The following is a 17,812-nucleotide window of genomic DNA, read 5'->3' on the forward strand; positions in this document are numbered from 1 at the left end:
CCAGGAGGTGGACACTTATTCTTTGGTTTTCCTGACCAGGGAACCTCAGGGCGGGCATTATAATCTGCCTGTTTACCCCACAGAGGAGAGCAAACAGACCGGATTTAACCCCTCTGTTCACAACCCAATGGTCAGAAGACAAGGCGGCACAATCAATATTAGTTTGACCCTGACCCACAAGCCATAGTGACCCCCACATTAAAACACCCCCTTCCTCCTCAAACGCAGGTGAGCATCAGGGGGTACACTCTTGGAAAGTGTGAGCTGGACACTTCATCATAAAGGTAAGTATTCCCTCTGCTGGGGTAAGTATCCTCCTCCCACCCTTTCTTCTATCCTTCCTGTCATGGCCTTCTTTTACCGCTATCACCACCAGTGTGTTCTATCTTCCCCCCCCCATAGCATACCTCCAGTAGCTGGGGTGCGACCTCCCCTTCATTTTTCCTACTTTGGCCCCCGTGGTGCTTCTCAGGGGTTTTCGTTGCCAGGGGAATTTGGCTTTCAGTGCTGGTCGATGGGCTTCTGCCCTCCCTCCCTCCAATTTTCTGGCTTGGTGCCTGAATCTTCCCTTTCCATTGGCTCCTCTGCTACAAAACCCATTCTCAGATCCTGTTTGTTCCCCTGTGCCTCAACACATTGCTCTCTGCTGCTGGGACCGGTAGTGCACCTAATGACTTCCTGATTCCTGTTCCATCACAGCTCTGCAATACCACCAGCCCATGACTGGCTAAGTGCTGCCTGGTGGTGAGACCCCTCCTGCAGCATTCAATGCAGCAGCCACTGTGTCCAGCTCCAGGGCTGACGGACAGACTCGCATTTTGCTTGCACTCTGCAGTATGACATTTCCATGTGGACAGTTGCAGCCGTTATGTCCCAACTGTCTTCCCCTTGGGCACTCATCCTGTCCAACCTCATCCATCTGTCGAACTGGAATAGGCTCGCTCCCTCTCTTGGGTAGTATGAGACAATACTAAAGCCTCCGCCACCGTCATATACAGGCTGGACCACTTTCCGCTACCAAGCATGTCTGAAAACTATTTTGCCACATGTGATCCTCTACGCGATAGATCTCGGAACTGGCTAGGCCTCCTCACATGAAGCATCCCTCCAGTTCCTACAGGGGCGCGTTTGAGGCTGTCTTTCAAATATAACAGTTGCTCCCAGGGGGAATTTTCTTGGTCTTATGCGGACCTCGACCTTGAGGAGGAGCAGGCCTCGAAACTCAACAGGTGATATTCTGATGGTGGCAGTGAAAGAGACCCTTCAGATTAAAGACCAGCCGCTAACTACATCTATGGCACCCAAACTGTTCCTCAAGTGTTCCCTTCCCATTTGGAGTTATAAGATGTTTTAGTCCAGGAATGGAACCTGCCTGACCAGCGCTATACCAAACCGAAGCGTTTAACCTTCCTGTTTCCCTTTACAGAGGATTTGGTGAAGTGGTGATCCTCTTAACCAGTAGTGAAGACCACCAGTGTCCTGTTTATCCAGGCAGATTATCTTGCCTATGGCTGATGGTTGCGCCCTTTAATGAAGAGCCTTATGTGACACACAGAGTAAGGCTGGGTTCGCACAGGGCGCAATTGCCACGTTTCTGCTGTGCTTTGCCGTTGCATGGCCGTAGGACGGACAAAGTCAATGTGTTATAACAAAAAGCTGTTTTCACAGAACCGTTTTTTTCGCACTGCCGTATTGTGGAATTGTTGCGTTTTTTGAAGACGCAGCATGTCAATTCTTTGGACGTTTCCGCTGCGTTATTTTGTCCATAGGCCTCCATGTACGCAGCAAAAAACGGGAGGAAATCCGCAGTTGCTTATTTGGCTGTGGAATTTATAGCTGATCCACAGCAGATTGCTTGTCTTGAAGGGAGCCAATAAAGTTGATTAGGAAGTAGGAAATGGTAGAGCGGCCATTTTAGATAAAGAGGAACAAGGAGGTTGGCGCCATTTGCGTTGGCGAAGCAGCGTGGGAACAGCAGCAGCACTACTACTTTGTGGCCCAAGGTAATAGCGACATGCGGTGTGTTTGCCGGCCTCTCGCCGGGTGCGTGCGGTGTGGTTTGCCGGCCTCTCTCTGGGTGCGTGCGGTGTGGTTTGCCGGCCTCTCTCTGGGTGCGTGCGGTGTAGTTTGCAGGCCTCTCTCTGGGTGCGTGCGGTGTAGTTTGCAGGCCTCTCGTCTGGTGCGTGCGGTGTGGTTTGCAGGCCTCTCTCTGGGTGCGTGCGGTGTAGTTTGCAGGCCTCTCTCTGGGTGCGTGCGGTGTGTTTGCAGGCCTCTCGCCTGGTGCGTGCGGTGTAGTTTGCAGGCCTCTCTCTGGGTGCGTGCGGTGTAGTTTGCAGGCCTCTCTCTGGGTGCGTGCGGTGTGGTTTGCAGGCCTCTCGTCTGGTGCGTGCGGTGTGGTTTGCAGGCCTCTCGTCGGGTGCGTGTGGTGTGGTTTGCAGGCCTCTTGCCTGGTGCGTGCGGTGTGGTTTGCAGGCCTCTTGCCTGGTGCGTGCGGTGTGGTTTGCAGGCCTCTCGCCTGGTGCGTGCGGTGTGGTGTGCAGGCCTCTCGTCTGGTGCGTGCGGTGTAGTTTGCAGGCCTCTCTCTGGGTGCGTGCGGTGTAGTTTGCAGGCCTCTCTCTGGGTGCGTGCGGTGTAGTTTGCAGGCCTCTCTCTGGGTGCGTGCGGTGTAGTTTGCAGGCCTCTCTCTGGGTGCGTGCGGTGTAGTTTGCAGGCCTCTCTCTGGGTGCGTGCGGTGTAGTTTGCAGGCCTCTCTCTGGGTGCGTGCGGTGTAGTTTGCAGGCCTCTCTCTGGGTGCGTGCGGTGTAGTTTGCAGGCCTCTCTCTTGGTGCGTGCGGTGTAGTTTGCAGGCCTCTCTCTGGGTGCGTGCGGTGTAGTTTGCAGGCCTCTCTCTGGGTGCGTGCGGTGTAGTTTGCAGGCCTCTCTCTGGGTGCGTGCGGTGTAGTTTGCAGGCCTCTCTCTGGGTGCGTGCGGTGTAGTTTGCAGGCCTCTCTCTGGGTGCGTGCGGTGTAGTTTGCAGGCCTCTCTCTGGGTGCGTGCGGTGTAGTTTGCAGGCCTCTCTCTGGGTGCGTGCGGTGTGGTTTGCAGGCCACTCGTCGGGTGCGTGCGGTGTGGTTTGCAGGCCACTCGTCGGGTGCGTGCGGTGTGGTTTGCAGGCCTCTCGTCGGGTGCGTGCGGTGTGGTTTGCAGGCCTCTCGTCGGGTGCGTGCGGTGTGGTTTGCAGGCCTCTCGTCTGGTGCGTGCGGTGTGGTTTGCAGGCGTCTCACCTGGTGCGTGCGGTGTGGTTTGCAGGCGTCTCGCCTGGTGCGTGCGGTGTGGTTTGCAGGCCTCTCGTCGGGTGCGTGCGGTGTAGTTTGCAGGCCTGCCTCTGGGTGCGTGCGGTGTAGTTTGCAGGCCTCTCTCTGGGTGCGTGCGGTGTAGTTTGCAGGCCTCTCTCTGGGTGCGTGCGGTGTAGTTTGCAGGGCTCTCTCTGGGTGCGTGCGGTGTAGTTTGCAGGGCTCTCTCTGGGTGCGTGCGGTGTAGTTTGCAGGCCTCTCGTCTGGTGCGTGCGGTGTGGTTTACAGGCCTCTCTCGCCTGGTGCGTGCGGTGTGGTTTACAGGCCTCTCTCGCCTGGTGCGTGCGGTGTGGTTTACAGGCCTCTCTCGCCTGGTGCGTGCGGTGTGGTTTACAGGCCTCTCTCGCCTGGTGCGTGCGGTGTGGTTTGCAGGCCTCTCTCGCCTGGTGCGTGCGGTGTGGTTTGCAGGCCTCTCGCCTGGTGCGTGCGGTGTGGTTTGCAGGCCTCTCGCCTGGTGCGTGCGGTGTGGTTTGCAGGCCTCTCGCCTGGTGCGTGCGGTGTGGTTTGCAGGCCTCTCGCCGGGTGCGTGCGGTGTGGTTTGCAGGCCTCTCGCCTGGTGCGTGCGGTGTGGTTTGCAGGCCTCTCGCCGGGTGCGTGCGGTGTGGTTTGCAGGCCTCTCGCCGGGTGCGTGCGGTGTGGTTTGCAGGCCTCTCGTCGGGTGCGTACGGTGTGGTTTGCAGGCCTCTCGTCGGGTGAGTGCGGTGTGGTTTGCAGGCCTTTCGTCTGGTACGTGCGGTGTGGTTTGCAGGCCTCTCGTCTGGTGCGTGCGGTGTGGTTTGCAGGCCTCTCGCCTGGTGCGTGCGGTGTGGTTTGCAGGCCTCTCGTCGGGTGCGTGCGGTGTGGTTTGCAGGCCTCTCGTCTGGTTCGTGCGGTGTGGTTTGCAGGCCTCTCGTCTGGTTCGTGCGGTGTGGTTTGCAGGCCTCCCTCTGGGTGCGTGCGGTGTGGTTTGCAGGCTTCCCGCCTGGTGCGTGCGGTGTGGTTTGCAGGACTCTCGCCTGGTGCGTGCGGTGTGGTTTGCAGGCCTCTCACCTGGTGCGTGCGGTGTGTCCTTCTGTTAACACAAGCTTCTTGTTTCTGACTGTTTTGTTTTGTCCTCAGCATCCTATCCAGTTTGGCAAGCTATGGCGTGGTACCAGAGGACGGGTATCACCGTTTCCAGACTAATTTTGCAGGATGTGAAAAGTCGCTGGAGGTCTGTCCCTGTGCACGTCTATAGCAGTGATTGGCTGGCCGGATCAGGTGACCTAGGATCATAAAAACTCAGGTCACCTGAGGCTCGCCTCACACGGAGGCTGGATTAGCTGAGGGACAGAGCTGCTGTGAATGAGGGAGAGCGTTAGAGTAGGATAGAAGGAGCATGTAGGCAGGGATCCATCTTCAAAGAACCCAACAGTCCTTTTTAGGACTACAACTCCACTTTTGTGCATCATCAGTTTGGCTGCCTGGGACCAGTAGTGCGCACAAAGCATTCACAAGCATCCCGGCTGTATACTGCATACTGTTACCGCTTCTATACAGTATACTGCTAGTGGTGTACACAGACAATATAGGAACTAACAAAACTCCTCTCGTTTTCATATCTTTATTTGTTTTTGGCTGAAAGCATTTGCATAATAGGCCCAAGTGTTATATAGTGCAGATCGGGAGGACACACAGGACTGTGCACATTTTACACTGTCTATTTTTGGCTTAAAGCGTACGTAAAACACCTCGCAGTTTGCGTAGCATTTTGACGCAGTGCATTATACCACATGATCAACACTAGGGGTAAGGGTCGAGGACGTGGGCGTCCGAATGAGGGTGTGGGCAGAGGCCGAGGTCCTGGGCGGGGTGAAACAGTGCCTGCTGCTGAGGGAGAAGTAGAATGCAGATTATCTACGCTCCATAGCTTCATCTCACAGTTTGCAGGTCTGCGTAGTCCTCCATTATTAAAACCACAACTGTGCGGTCAGGTGATGATGTGGATAGCGGATAATGCATCCAGTAATTTATCCACCATCCAATCTTCCACGCAGTCCACTCACACTGATCCTCCTTCCTCCCAGCCTGGTCACTCCAGGAAAAGGAGAGATTCAGAACAGGCATACTCACAGGAACTCTTCTCAGATCCCTTCCCTAAGTTGGAAACAATGGTTTATGAGCCACCCGAAGAGTTTGCCGTGGCCAAAGCCCAAAATTTGGACATTTCACAGTCTCAGGGTGATGAGGGTGGGGACTTCCAAGTAGTGTCTCAAGAGGTATTTGTTGATGATGATGAGACACAGTTGTCTGTCAGTGAGGTTGTTGTTAGGGCAGTAAGTCTGAGGGAGGAGCAGACTGAGGATTCAGAGGAAGAGCCGCTGGACGATGAGGTGACTGACCCGACCTGGGTTGCTAAGCCTACTGAAGACAGGGCTTCAGAGGGGGAGGCAAGTGCAGCACCAGAACAGGTTGGAAGAGGCAGTGGGGTGGCCAGAGGGAGAAGCAGGGCCAGAGCAAGTAATCCCCCAACTATTCCCCACAGCACCTCCTTGCAGCAAGCTCCTGTGCGGAGGGCTAGGTGTTCGAAGGGCTGGAGGTTTTTTTTAATGAAAGCATGGACGATCGACGAACTGTGGTGTGCAACCTGTGCCGCACCAAGATCAGTAGAGGAGCCACCACTGCCAGCCTGACCACCACCAGCATACGCAGGCATATGATAGCTAAGCATCCGACGAGGTGGAAGAAGGCCATTCACTGCCTGCGGGTCACACCACTGCCTCTTCCCCTGTGTCACATGCTGGCACTGAGATGCAATCCCCCTCCCAGGATGCAGGCACGAGCGTCTTCCAGCCTGCACCCACCCCTTGCACGGTCCTCCACTGCCTCCACCAATGTGTCCGAGGGCAGAGTTCAGTTGTCCATAACACAAACAGACCACAAGCGCAAATATGCAGCCACCCACCCGCATGCACAATTGCTAAACGTGCATATCTCCAAACTGCTGAGCCCGGATATGCTGCCATTATAGGCTGGTAGAAACTGAGGCTTTCCGCAACCTCATGGCAGCAGCCGTCCCTTGCTACTCGGTCCCCAGTCGTCACTATTTTTCCCGCTGTGCCATCCCAGCCCTACACCAGCACGTCTCACACAACATAAACCGTGCCCTCACCAACGCAGTTACTGGGAAGGTCCACTTAACCACGGACACATGGACAAGTGCTGGCAGGCAGGGACACTACATCTCCCTGACGGCACATTGGGTTAACCTGGTGGAGGCTGGGACCGAATCTGACCCTGGGTCCGCTCACATGCTACCCACACCGAGGATTGCGGGTCCTATCTCGGTCATGGTTTCTCCAGCTTATTATGCCACCTCCTCCAAACACCCTCTCCTCCTCCACCTCTCAATTAGCATCTGTGAGCACGTCGCCTGCAGTTGGTAGCTCGAGGCGCTGCAGCACTGCCGTGGGGAAGCGTCAACAGGCCGTGCTGAAACTCCTGAGCTTAGGTGACAAGAGACACACCGCCCAAGAGCTGTTACAGGGTTTGACGGAGCAGACAGATCTGTGGCTTTCGCCGCAGAACCTCTAACCGGGCATGGTCATGTATGACAATGGGCGTAACCTGGTGGCGGCTCTGCAGTTTTGCAGACTAATACACGTGCCATGCCTGGCCCACGTGTTCAATCTGGTGGTTCAGTGATTTCTTAAAAACTACCCCAATTTGTCTAAGCTGCTCAGCAAGTTGTGTCGCGTGTGCACACATGTCAGAAAGTCCACCACAGATGCTGCCACCCTCAGGACACTGCAACAGCACTTCCAGCTGCTAGTTCACTGACTGTTGTGCGACGTGCCCACGCACTGGAATTCAACTTTGCACGTGTTGGCCAGGGTTTACAAGCAGCGTAGAGCCATTGTTGAATACCAGCTGCAACATGCCCATCGGAATGGTTGTCAGCCTCCGCAGTTCTTCACAGAGGAGCGGGCATGGATGTCTGATATCTGTCAGGTGTTAGCAAACGTTGAGCAGTCAACATAAATGGTAAGCGCTCATGCCATTATCAGCGTAACCATCCCGCTGCTTTGCCTACTGAGATGGTCGCTGCTAAGCACTAGGGCCAACGCTTTGCGGATAGAACAGGAGATGGAAATGACAATAACGTCGCTTGATAGCTAGACCACCCTCAGGTCTGTTTCTCAGCACGTATTGGGGGAGGAGGGGGAAGAGGCTGCTGCCCACACTGCAGACGGTATCCATGCTACTTCCTTCACATTTGTTCAGCGTGTATGGGCTGAAGAGGAGGAGAAGACTGAGTGTTATCCTGCTAGTGAGGACAGCGATGTGTTGCGTACTGGGACTCTGGCACACATGGCTGACTTCATGTTAAGCTGCCTTTCCCTTGACCCTCGCGTTAGACCTATTCTGGCCAACACAGATTACTGGGTGTTCACCCTTATCGACCCATGGTATAAGGAGAACCTTTCCACTCTCATTCCTGAAGAGGAAAGGAGTACGAGAGTGATGTAAGGGCCTGGTGGAAAAGCTGATGCTAAACTTCCCATCTGACAAACGCTAGCGGAAGAAGACGTAGTTCAGTGGGCCAACTAGAAGGGAGACGAGGGGAACAGGCACCATGTCCGTGATCCCTCTGCTCCATACAACTTACGGCTTGGAGGTGCTGGCCTGCCCTGCCGCTAGCGTGTTATCAGAGAGGGTGTTTAGTGCTGCTAGGGGGATTATCATAGATAAGCGTACCCGCCTGTCAACTGACAGCGCCGACAGGCTTAAACTTATTGAGATGAACAAAACCTGGATTTCCCCAGACTTCTCTTCTCCACCGGTGGAAAGCAGCTTAACATAAAGTATCTTTAAGCTGGAACTGGAGAACCATACACCCTCTATTACCCCACAAAAGGGTAGAAGTAGCTTGGTCTATCCCTCTCTGTTTTTCCTCTTCCTAAACTAGCATGTCAGCACACTGAACAGCCAATTTTTCAGACGGCCAAAAGGCTCTGTAAAAACTATATTTTTTGGAGGGCTGCCTCCAGGCTCTGTCAAAACAATTTTTTCTGAGGGCCGCCTCCAGGTTCTCGCCCCCAGTTTTGAAGAGGTTCACCACTGGAGTTCAGCAAACGTGCTGGTTCCAGCTTCATACGCCCACAGAGTCCACAAATATATCCCAGCGCAGTGTCCAGCTATCTGACACCGAGACAGAGTGAATTGTCCTGGTTTGGCCACTCTAATTTCTTCATAGTACATGCTGCCTTTTCCTGGGGCACTGGTTATAAAGCCCCTCGGGGAGAGGCAGGGGCTGGGACAGGCGGTAGCTTGCCTGTCGGTGGACCGCCACCTAAATCCCATTAAGCAAGTACAAGCTCTATGTTAAAAAAAATGTTTCGGGGTTCACCTGCACTCTGGTTAAACAACTCTTTCAGGCGTTCGTCTATACTCTGGGTACACAAATGTTTCAGGCGTTCTCCTATACTCTTGGTAAACAAATCCTTTTAGGGGTTTGCCTATAGTCTTGGTACACAAATGTTTCAGGGGGTCGCCTATTCTCTTGGTACACAAATGTTTCAGGGGGTCGCCTATACTCTTGGTACACAAATGTTTCAGGGGGTCGCCTATACTCTTGGTACACAAATGTTTCAGGGGGTCGCCTATACTCTTGGTACACAAATGTTTCAGGGGGTCGCCTATACTCTTGGTACACAAATGTTTCAGGGGGTCGCCTATACTCTTGGTACACAAATGTTTCAGGGGGTCGCCTATACTCTTGGTACACAAATGTTTCAGGGGGTCGCCTATACTCTTGGTACACAAATGTTTCAGGGGGTCGCCTATACTCTGGGTACACAAATGTTTCAGGGGTTCGCCTATACTCTTGGTAAACAAATCCTTTTAGGGGTTTGCCTATAGTCTTGGTACACAAATGTTTCAGGGGGTCGCCTATACTCTTGGTAAACAAATCCTTTTAGGGGTTTGCCTATAGTCTTGGTACACAGATGTTTCAGGGGGTCGCCTATACTCTTGGTACACAAATGTTTCAGGCGTTCGCCTATACTCTGGGTACACAAATGTTTCAGGGGTTCGCCTATACTCTTGGTAAACAAATCCTTTTAGGGGTTTGCCTATAGTCTTGGTACACAAATGTTTCAGGGGGTCGCCTATACTCTTGGTAAACAAATCCTTTTAGGGGTTTGCCTATAGTCTTGGTACACAGATGTTTCAGGGGTTTGCTTAAATACTTGGTACACAAATGTTTCAGGAGTTCGCCTATACCAGTGGTGGTGAACCTATGGCACGCGTGCCAGAAGCAGCTTGCAGAGGCTACCCTGCTGGCAAGCGCCGCTATCGCTGCTCACCACTAGTGAATACCGGCAGGGGCTGCGGCTCCCCTGCTGGTATTCAATCACAGCGCTGCTAGCCGTGCTGATCACAGTGCACACTGTGACGTTAGTGTGCAGCCAGGATCCTCCTCCTCTCCCCCTTCCCCGACATGTCCTCTTAGGTTCCGCGAGAGCAGCGGGAGGAGGCGTCCGGCAGCACACTGATGTCACAGTGTGTTCCGGGATGCATATTAAGTCTTTCTTCCCCTCTTCTGCCCTAATCAGCAATTCCAGCAACCTGATTGGTTGTTTGGGTTGACTGATTCTCCAAATAACCAATCAGGTTGCTGGAATTGCTGATTAGGGCAGAAGTGGGGGAAGAAAAAGTTAGGGATCATCGCCGAGCAGAAGAGAATCTGAGCTTTCAGGAGGAGGAGGGGGTAAGGGGGTAAGTATGTGGGTCTCGGGGGGCACTGCACTGGGGGCCGCTGTGTGTGTGTGTGGGGGGGTCACTATTACCGCTGGGGCCGCTGTGGGGGTCACTATTATCGCTGGGGGGGTGTTACTATTATCACTTGCGCCGCTGGGGGGGAAGGGTCACTATTACTGCTGGGGTATGTTTATATGTGGCAGAAGTGGGCAGAGTTGTTTCAAAATAGACTGGGTGCAGATTTTGACTGCTTTTTGGATGCGGAAATACTGCAGAAATTTCCGCTGAGGACATTCTTCAGAATTCCCGCATCCAAAAAGCTGTCAAAATCTGCACACTGTCTATTTTGAAGCGGCCCTGTCCTTTTTAGAACGATGGGGGTAAAATCCTACGTGGTGATAAGCCCCGCCCCCTGATGTGTTGGCACTTTGCCATAAGTGAGTGGGTTTTGGGTTGCAGTTTGGGCACTCGGTCTCTAAAAGGTTCGCCATCACTGGCCTATACTCTTGGTAAACTAATGTTTTGGGGGGTTCGTTTATACTCTCGGTATACAAATTTTTCAGGGGCACACCTATACTCCTGGTAAACACATACCCTGCACTCTCGCACAAAAAATGTTTCAGGTTCTCACCTGCAAATTTGGTAACCTTTTGTGTGATGGTTAGGAGCTTAACACATAACATGGCCAAAGATCACACTATAGACCTGCTGTAGTGCCCCAGAACCTCATCCTGGTCCTATGTAGATGCACTGTACGAGCCTGTCCTGTCATATCCAGTGTGTGTGTTGCACAGCTGCAGCGCTTGAGAGGTTAACAGTAATAAAATCATTGCCGGCATGTAGATGTATTAGTTTGTCATGTTGTACAAGTGAGGTTATAAATGGGAGAGATTGAGAGCGGGAAAGGAGTCCATCTTCAGGAGTTACTACAGTGCTAACACACAGTGACATGGGAGCACCTTCAGCTTCCATGTAGGTGAAGATGGAGGAAGAGGAGCGACATCCCGTAGCATTTGGAGTGTGGATGTGAAGGAGTGAGTCCCAGCAACAGAGAGAGAGCGCACTCTCCTGTGCGGCCATCCGTAATTAGGATCACCGCACAGAGGTACTTTTAGCGAGACACCCATACATCTGCCATGCAGGGTGTGTATTGGCTAAGCCTCCCTAAATAGTTGTTTGCCAGAGTGTATGTGGAGTGACCCTTACGACCCCTTCCTCTGGAGTGCTCCCAATCCAGGATCGGTGACATACAGATAACGTGGACTGTAGGGCTGTACTCATCCTGTGTATCCTCCTTACCTCTGAGCTATAGCCTGTAACTGCTCAAAGTGAATTGTACCTGCATTACCTGTTATACAAGTTTAATACCAAGTAAAAGTTACATCGGGCCCTAACCGTTCCTAGGGACCCGAGGTATTGCACACAAGTCTCCATGTTTATTACTCTGCCACATAGCATACCGGTGTTTGGGAACAGTGGCGTCACAAGTGATATATACTACTACTCTCCCCATCCCATTTATTGATGGTCCCTAACATAGGGGTGTGGAATCTGGCCTGTGATCCTGCTCTGGCCTTGGCTACGTGTCATGCCCCTGGGACCAGAGCCTGGTGAGTGCCGCTGTGACGAGCCCTCCCAGCTCTTCAAGTCAGCCAGGTACCCGGGGTCACCCCTCTGGGGTGTTGCACTCCTACATCCCATCCTAATGTAAATGAAGTTGCTCACAAGTTGCCGGACCAAACTTGATGGATTTCTTGTGATTGTCTGGCTGTATCAACTCCATAGTGTGGCACTCAGTCTGTCTAAATGTGAGGAAACAAAACCTTTTTAACGTGCTGCTAAATATTTGTGCGTTTTGACACTAGAATTATGGCATTTGAATTGGCGCTGTTTTGTGGTTAGGGTATGTTTACTCCAATGTGAAGTGTCAGTCGTACGGCTGGATCTCTGGTGGGAATCCACTGGTGGGGCATCCCTGTACTGGGGGGAAGGCAGCCATATGTCACCTACTGACAATGTGGTTGACTGTAAGGTGTGTCCACGATACTTGGTGTAGGGTGTCCTACGAGGGCACGCTGAGGCTCGTTAATAAGCACATGGCTACTTAACCATCAGTAATGATCGGCATGGGTTGGAATCCTTTTCACAGAATGTCTTACAAGGGATTCACCAATATCGGGATGGTTGCCCCAAGCCTCTGTGCACATTTGTGTTTGAGGTTTTTAGTACTTTTAACGGCGCGTTGTGCCGCATACAACACTGTTCTTGACACCAAAGAAACCTCAGTGGTGTCCGATGGGGCAGATCGGGACAAGAAACATTTGGTTCCCATTTCTCTCATCTTGGCAAAATAAAGTGTTGGTTTCTCTTCCTATTGGGATTGGTTTTCGGCTCACCCTACAGCCGTAGACATTAACCGGGTCACATAATTCCTTTTGCAGTTTACTGTTAAATGCTTAAAGGGGTTGTCCCGAGGCAGCAAGTGGGTCTGTACACTTCTGCATGGCCATAATAATGCACTTTGTAATGTACATTGTGCATTAATTATGAGCCATGCAGAAGTTATAAAAAGTTTTATACTTACCTGTTCCGTTGCTGGCGTCCTCGTCTCCATGGTGCCGACTAATTTTCGCCCTCCGATGGCCAAATTAGCCGCGCTTGCGCAGTCCGGGTCTTCTGCAGTCTTCTATGGGGCTCCGTGTAGCTCCGTGTAGCTCCGCCCCGTCACGTGCCGATTCCAGCCAATCAGGAGGCTGGAATCGGCAGTGGACCGCACAGAAGAGCTGCGGTCCACGGAGGAAGAGGCCATCTTCAGCGGTGAGTAGAGAAGTCACCGGAGCGCGGGGATTCAGGTAAGCGCTCCGGTGAGCTTTCTTTACCTCCCTGCATCGGGGTTGTCTCGCGCCGAACGGGGGGGGGGTTGAAAAAAAAAAAAACCCGTTTCGGCGCGGGACAACCCCTTTAAGCTTGGTGTGATTGGAGGCCGGTCTCTATCTGCATGATAACAGCTTCCTATTGGAGGAGAGGGCTTCTGTACTGTCATAGAAAGAAGCCGGGGAGATGCTTGCATGGTGGAGACAGCATTGTGAGACTTGTACCCAGAGACGACCCGTGTGTGTGAGTCATATGAGTCCAGATTTCTGTTGATGATGGGAGATCAGAATTTGGCGCAAGCAGCATGAATCGCTGACCCCTTCCTGTCAGCCGGTCAGAACATGTCAGCACCGCCATCTAATCTGCAGCGACTACAAGAAGCTTCCTGTCCGCAGGGGCCGGTATTCCTGTAGGACCATTTCATCACCGAGTGGGATCAACAACATGAATTGCTGCTGTTCTGAAGACTAAAGGAGTCCAAGGCGACTAGATGGGGGTAATAAAGGGGCGGTCTGCACATGCGTACTGCATGGTTTCCTTCCAGGTCACTATGTCCTCCAGTCCATGTTTACCCTAGTAGTTTTGGCTGAGCACGCACTCTGGTCCCAAGGGAAAAAGGAAAATGACATGAAGCGTCTTATCGAAGAGCTGCCACTCCTTCTCCATCCGCATCTTCGCACTTCTTTCACTGTCATCATTCTGACCTGGGATTGAGATGATCACGTACAAAGTCGCATCGCCTTTAAAAATGTTAGAGACCAAATTTTTCTTTTTAACAATACATTTTAACCCTTTCCAATCCAACTTTCCTTCCGCCCGCTCACTCCCAGCTCTTATTTTGGGTGGAAAAGCGCTTTACGGATATCCTGGCGTTTCTCAATAGACACAGAAAAAATTAGCTTAAATGATGATTTTATTAGCAAGTTATTGAAAACTAAAAAGTGAGTTAATATGTATCTTCTATATGTATATTACATGATGCAGAAGAGAAGCCGACATCACAACCCTCCTCTTCATCATGTTAGAAACATGTTGTGCCTCGCCCAGCAGCGGATATATGCAGGGAAATCTCAATGTCGGACAAGGTCCAACACTGGATTGGAAAGGGTTAATGCAATGATTAGACAAGAACCGTCACTCTTAACGTGTCTAATTACCATGAGGTTTAGAAGGAATTCCCATTGCTTTCCTCATGGCTTGCTTTACCTCCCTGTTTCTTAGGCTGTAGATAATGGGGTTCAGCATGGGCGTCATGATGGTGTAGAGCACAGCCACCACCTTCACATCTTTGTCCATGGTGTAAGTAGAGGAGGGCCAGATGTAGCTGAAGATCCCACTGCCGTAATATAGGGCCACTACCATGAAGTGAGGGGCGCAAGTAGAGAAGGTCTTTCGACGACCTTTGTTGGTGCTAATCTTTGTAACTGCAGCAATGATCCGGCCATAGGTCACTAATATAAAGATGAGGGGTCCCATCCCCGCAATGACCACCACTATCATGAACAGTCCCTCTCCAACTTTTGTGTCAGAGCAAGACAACTTAAAGAGTGGGGTAACATCACAAAAGAAATGGTCCACCTTGTTTGGACTACAAAAGTCAAGGCGACATACCGAAACGGCTTGGACCATCGAGTTCAGGAGACCACTGGCCCAGCAGGTGAGGACGATCCTGATCCTGATTGCTCTACTCATGATCAGGTTGTAGTTAAGTGGGAAACAGATGGCCACATACCTATCATAAGCCATCACTGTAAGGATGTAACACTCCACCACCATGAAAAGCTGGAAAAAGTAGAGTTGGGTGAGACATCCTGCGTAAGAAATGGACTTCTGGGCAGTGACCAAAATGACCAAGAGCTTGGGGGTGGTGACAGAAGACAAGAAGATATCAACTGCAGCAAGATTGGCCAAAAAGAAGTACATAGGCGTGTGTAGTCTTTGGTCAGAGGAAATCACACTTAGAATCATTATGTTTCCTATGACCGTGGTGAGGTATATGGCCAAGAAGACGAGAAAGAGGAGAATCTGAGGATCCGCTGTTTCCGAAAGGCCAACAATCATAAAGACAGACACCGAAGACTGGTTGATCCATTTAGAGTATTCCATCGACGGGTTTTTATCTAAAATGTTAAGAGATGATTGTTGGGTAGAGCAGATTTGTGTATCGGTCCCCTACTCCTAGCGTTATAGGGGTGGTCTTACTCATCCCGCATCCTGTACAGCATACCTCCAGTTACAAGTACTTTAACTAGGTTGTGGCACATGCCAAGACAAGTCCCTTGATCAGACACCCGGCTTCATGGCTATAGTTTGCAGTAGCACCTAAGACAATCTATCACTAAAGGCAATGTATCTTCAGAAAATGACCTAACTAAATCACAAATTTTAAGTTTTGGTCACAATTTATACTTTAAAGAAAATTCTCAAATCTTTCCTTTTTCACACTGACCACAAAGCCGAATAATAGTCTGACAAAGCTCACCTCCTCCCCTCCCTGCACACTGACCACTAGTCCTAATAATAATCTGACACTACCTGTTCTGTAGAAGAAGCTTCTCAGCTGTCTCTCATTATCACAAACAGCATTACACTGAGAGGAGACACCTATATATAGATAACACAGGATCCACCATTCACAAGTCACAGCTCACCTCCTCCCCTCCCTGTACAGACAGGATTACACTGAGAGGAGACACCTATATATAGATAACACAGGAGCCACCATTCACAATAGTCACAGCTCACCTCCTCCCCTCCCTGTACAGACAGGATTACACTGAGAGGAGACACCTATATATAGATAACATGTGACCCACCTCACAATATTCACAGCTCCCCTCCCTGTACAGACAGGATTACACTGAGAGGAGACACCTATATATAGATAACACAGGATCCACCGTTCACAAGTCACAACTCACCTCCTCACCTCCCTGTACAGACAGGATTACACTGAGAGGAGACACCTATATATAGATAACACACGAGCCACCATTCACAATAGTCACAGCTCCCCTCCTCCCCTCCCTGTGCATACAGGATTGCAGGGAGAGGAGACACCTATATATAGATAACACAGGATCCACCATTCACAAGTCACAGCTCACCTCCTCACCTCCCTGTACAGACAGGATTACACTGAGAGGAGACACCTATATATAGATAACACACGAGCCACCATTCACAATAGTCACAGCTCCCCTCCCTGTACAGACAGGATTACACTGAGAGGAGACACCTAAATATAGATAACACAGGACCCACCATTCACAATAGTCACAGCTCACCTCCTCCCCTCCCTGCACAGACAGGATTACACTGAGAGGAGACACATATATAAATAACATGTTTTTTTGATTGTTCCTTCTTTTTGTTTTTTTCATGTATTTATATTTTTTTGGCACAGTAATGTTTTTATACCTTAAGGTTTTTTTTTAATGACATCTTAATTGTTATAATTTATAAATGATTCGATATACTTCTGGAATGCGGCACACGAGCCTCACAAACATCCTGAACCACACGCTCAGAGAACATGTATTTCGAAGGGGAAGCATGCCATTTCCGTTTGATGGAACGCATGACTGCTTTTGGCATGGTTTTTTCGCTGGAGTGCCATGTTAGCGCTGTGAGACTTATGAATATGTTACCATGGTGTGTCATTTTATATATGAATCTTCACACTTTATCTGTAATACACTGTTTGTGCTTGGAAAAGGAAATTTAGTCTGGACGCAAATCTCAATGTTAGATGGGCAGGAGGTCGAGGCTGGACACGAGCCTCGGTGGGAGGTCAGGGCTGGACACGAGCCTCGGTGACAGATGGGTGGGAGGTCGGGGCTGGACACGAGCCTCGGTGGGAGGTCAGGGCTGGACACGAGCCTTGGTGACAGATGGACAGGAAGTCGAGGCTGGACACGAGCCTTAGTGACAGATGGACAGGAGGTCGAGGCTGGACACGAGCCTTAGTGACAGATGGACAGGAGGTCAAGGCTGGACACGAGCCTTAGTGACAGATGGACAGGAGGTCGAGGCTGGACACGAGCCTTAGTGACAGATGGACAGGAGGTCGAGGCTGGACAAGAGCCTCAATGACAGATGGGCAGGAGGTCGGGGCTGGACACGAGCCTTGGTGACAGATGGGTGGGAGGTTGAGGCTGGACACAAGCCTCGGTGAAAGATGGGTGAGAGGTCGTGGCTGGACATGTGCCTCCATGTCAGATGGACAGGAGGTCGAGGCTGGACACGAGCCTCGGTGACAGATGTGCAGGAGGTCGAGGCTAGACACGGGTCTCAGTGACAGATGAGTGAGAGGTTGGGGCTGGAAACGAGCCTTAGTGACAGATGGACAGGAGGTCGAGGCTGGAAACGAGCCTAAGTGACAGATGGCCAGGAGGTCGAGACTGGACACGAGCCTCAATGACAGATGGGCGGGAGGTCGGGGCTGGACACGAGCCTCAATGACAGATGGGCGGGAGGTCGGGGCTGGACACGAGCCTCAGGAACAGATGCGCAGGAGGTTGAGGCTGGACACGAGCCTCGGTGTCAGATGGGTAGGAGGTCAGGGCTGGACACGAGCCTTGGTGACAGATGGACAGGAAGTCGAGGCTGGACACGAGCCTTAGTGACAGATGGACAGGAGGTCGAGGCTGGACACGAGCCTTAGTGACAGATGGACAGGAGGTCGAGGCTGGACAAGAGCCTCAATGACAGATGGGCAGGAGGTCGGGGCTGGACACGAGCTTTGGTGACAGATGGGTGGGAGGTTGAGGCTGGACACAAGCCTCGGTGAAAGATGGGTGAGAGGTCGTGGCTGGACATGTGCCTCCATGTCAGATGGACAGGAGGTCGAGGCTGGACACGAGCCTCGGTGACAGATGTGCAGG

The 17,812-nt window shown here is 51.6% G+C and overlaps 1 protein-coding gene across 1 annotated transcript; it reads right to left on the bottom strand.

Moving 5' to 3' along the window:
- Positions 1–14,075: 14,075 nt before the first annotated feature.
- LOC136579936 (olfactory receptor 1J21-like) lies at positions 14,076–15,032 on the bottom strand. Its single transcript, XM_066580043.1, has one exon. It carries the CDS (start codon positions 15,030–15,032, stop codon positions 14,076–14,078), a length of 957 nt encoding a protein of 318 aa, XP_066436140.1.
- Between the last annotated feature and the right edge of the window lie 2,780 nt (positions 15,033–17,812).

This window comes from Eleutherodactylus coqui, chromosome 10 (assembly GCF_035609145.1).
Source record: "Eleutherodactylus coqui strain aEleCoq1 chromosome 10, aEleCoq1.hap1, whole genome shotgun sequence".
Classification (NCBI taxonomy): Eukaryota; Metazoa; Chordata; class Amphibia; order Anura; family Eleutherodactylidae; genus Eleutherodactylus; species Eleutherodactylus coqui.

Coding starts and splice junctions, on each gene's coding strand:
- LOC136579936 (XM_066580043.1), bottom strand. CDS start 15,032: ATGGAATACTCTAAATGGATCAACCAGTCTTCGGTGTCTGTCTTTATG.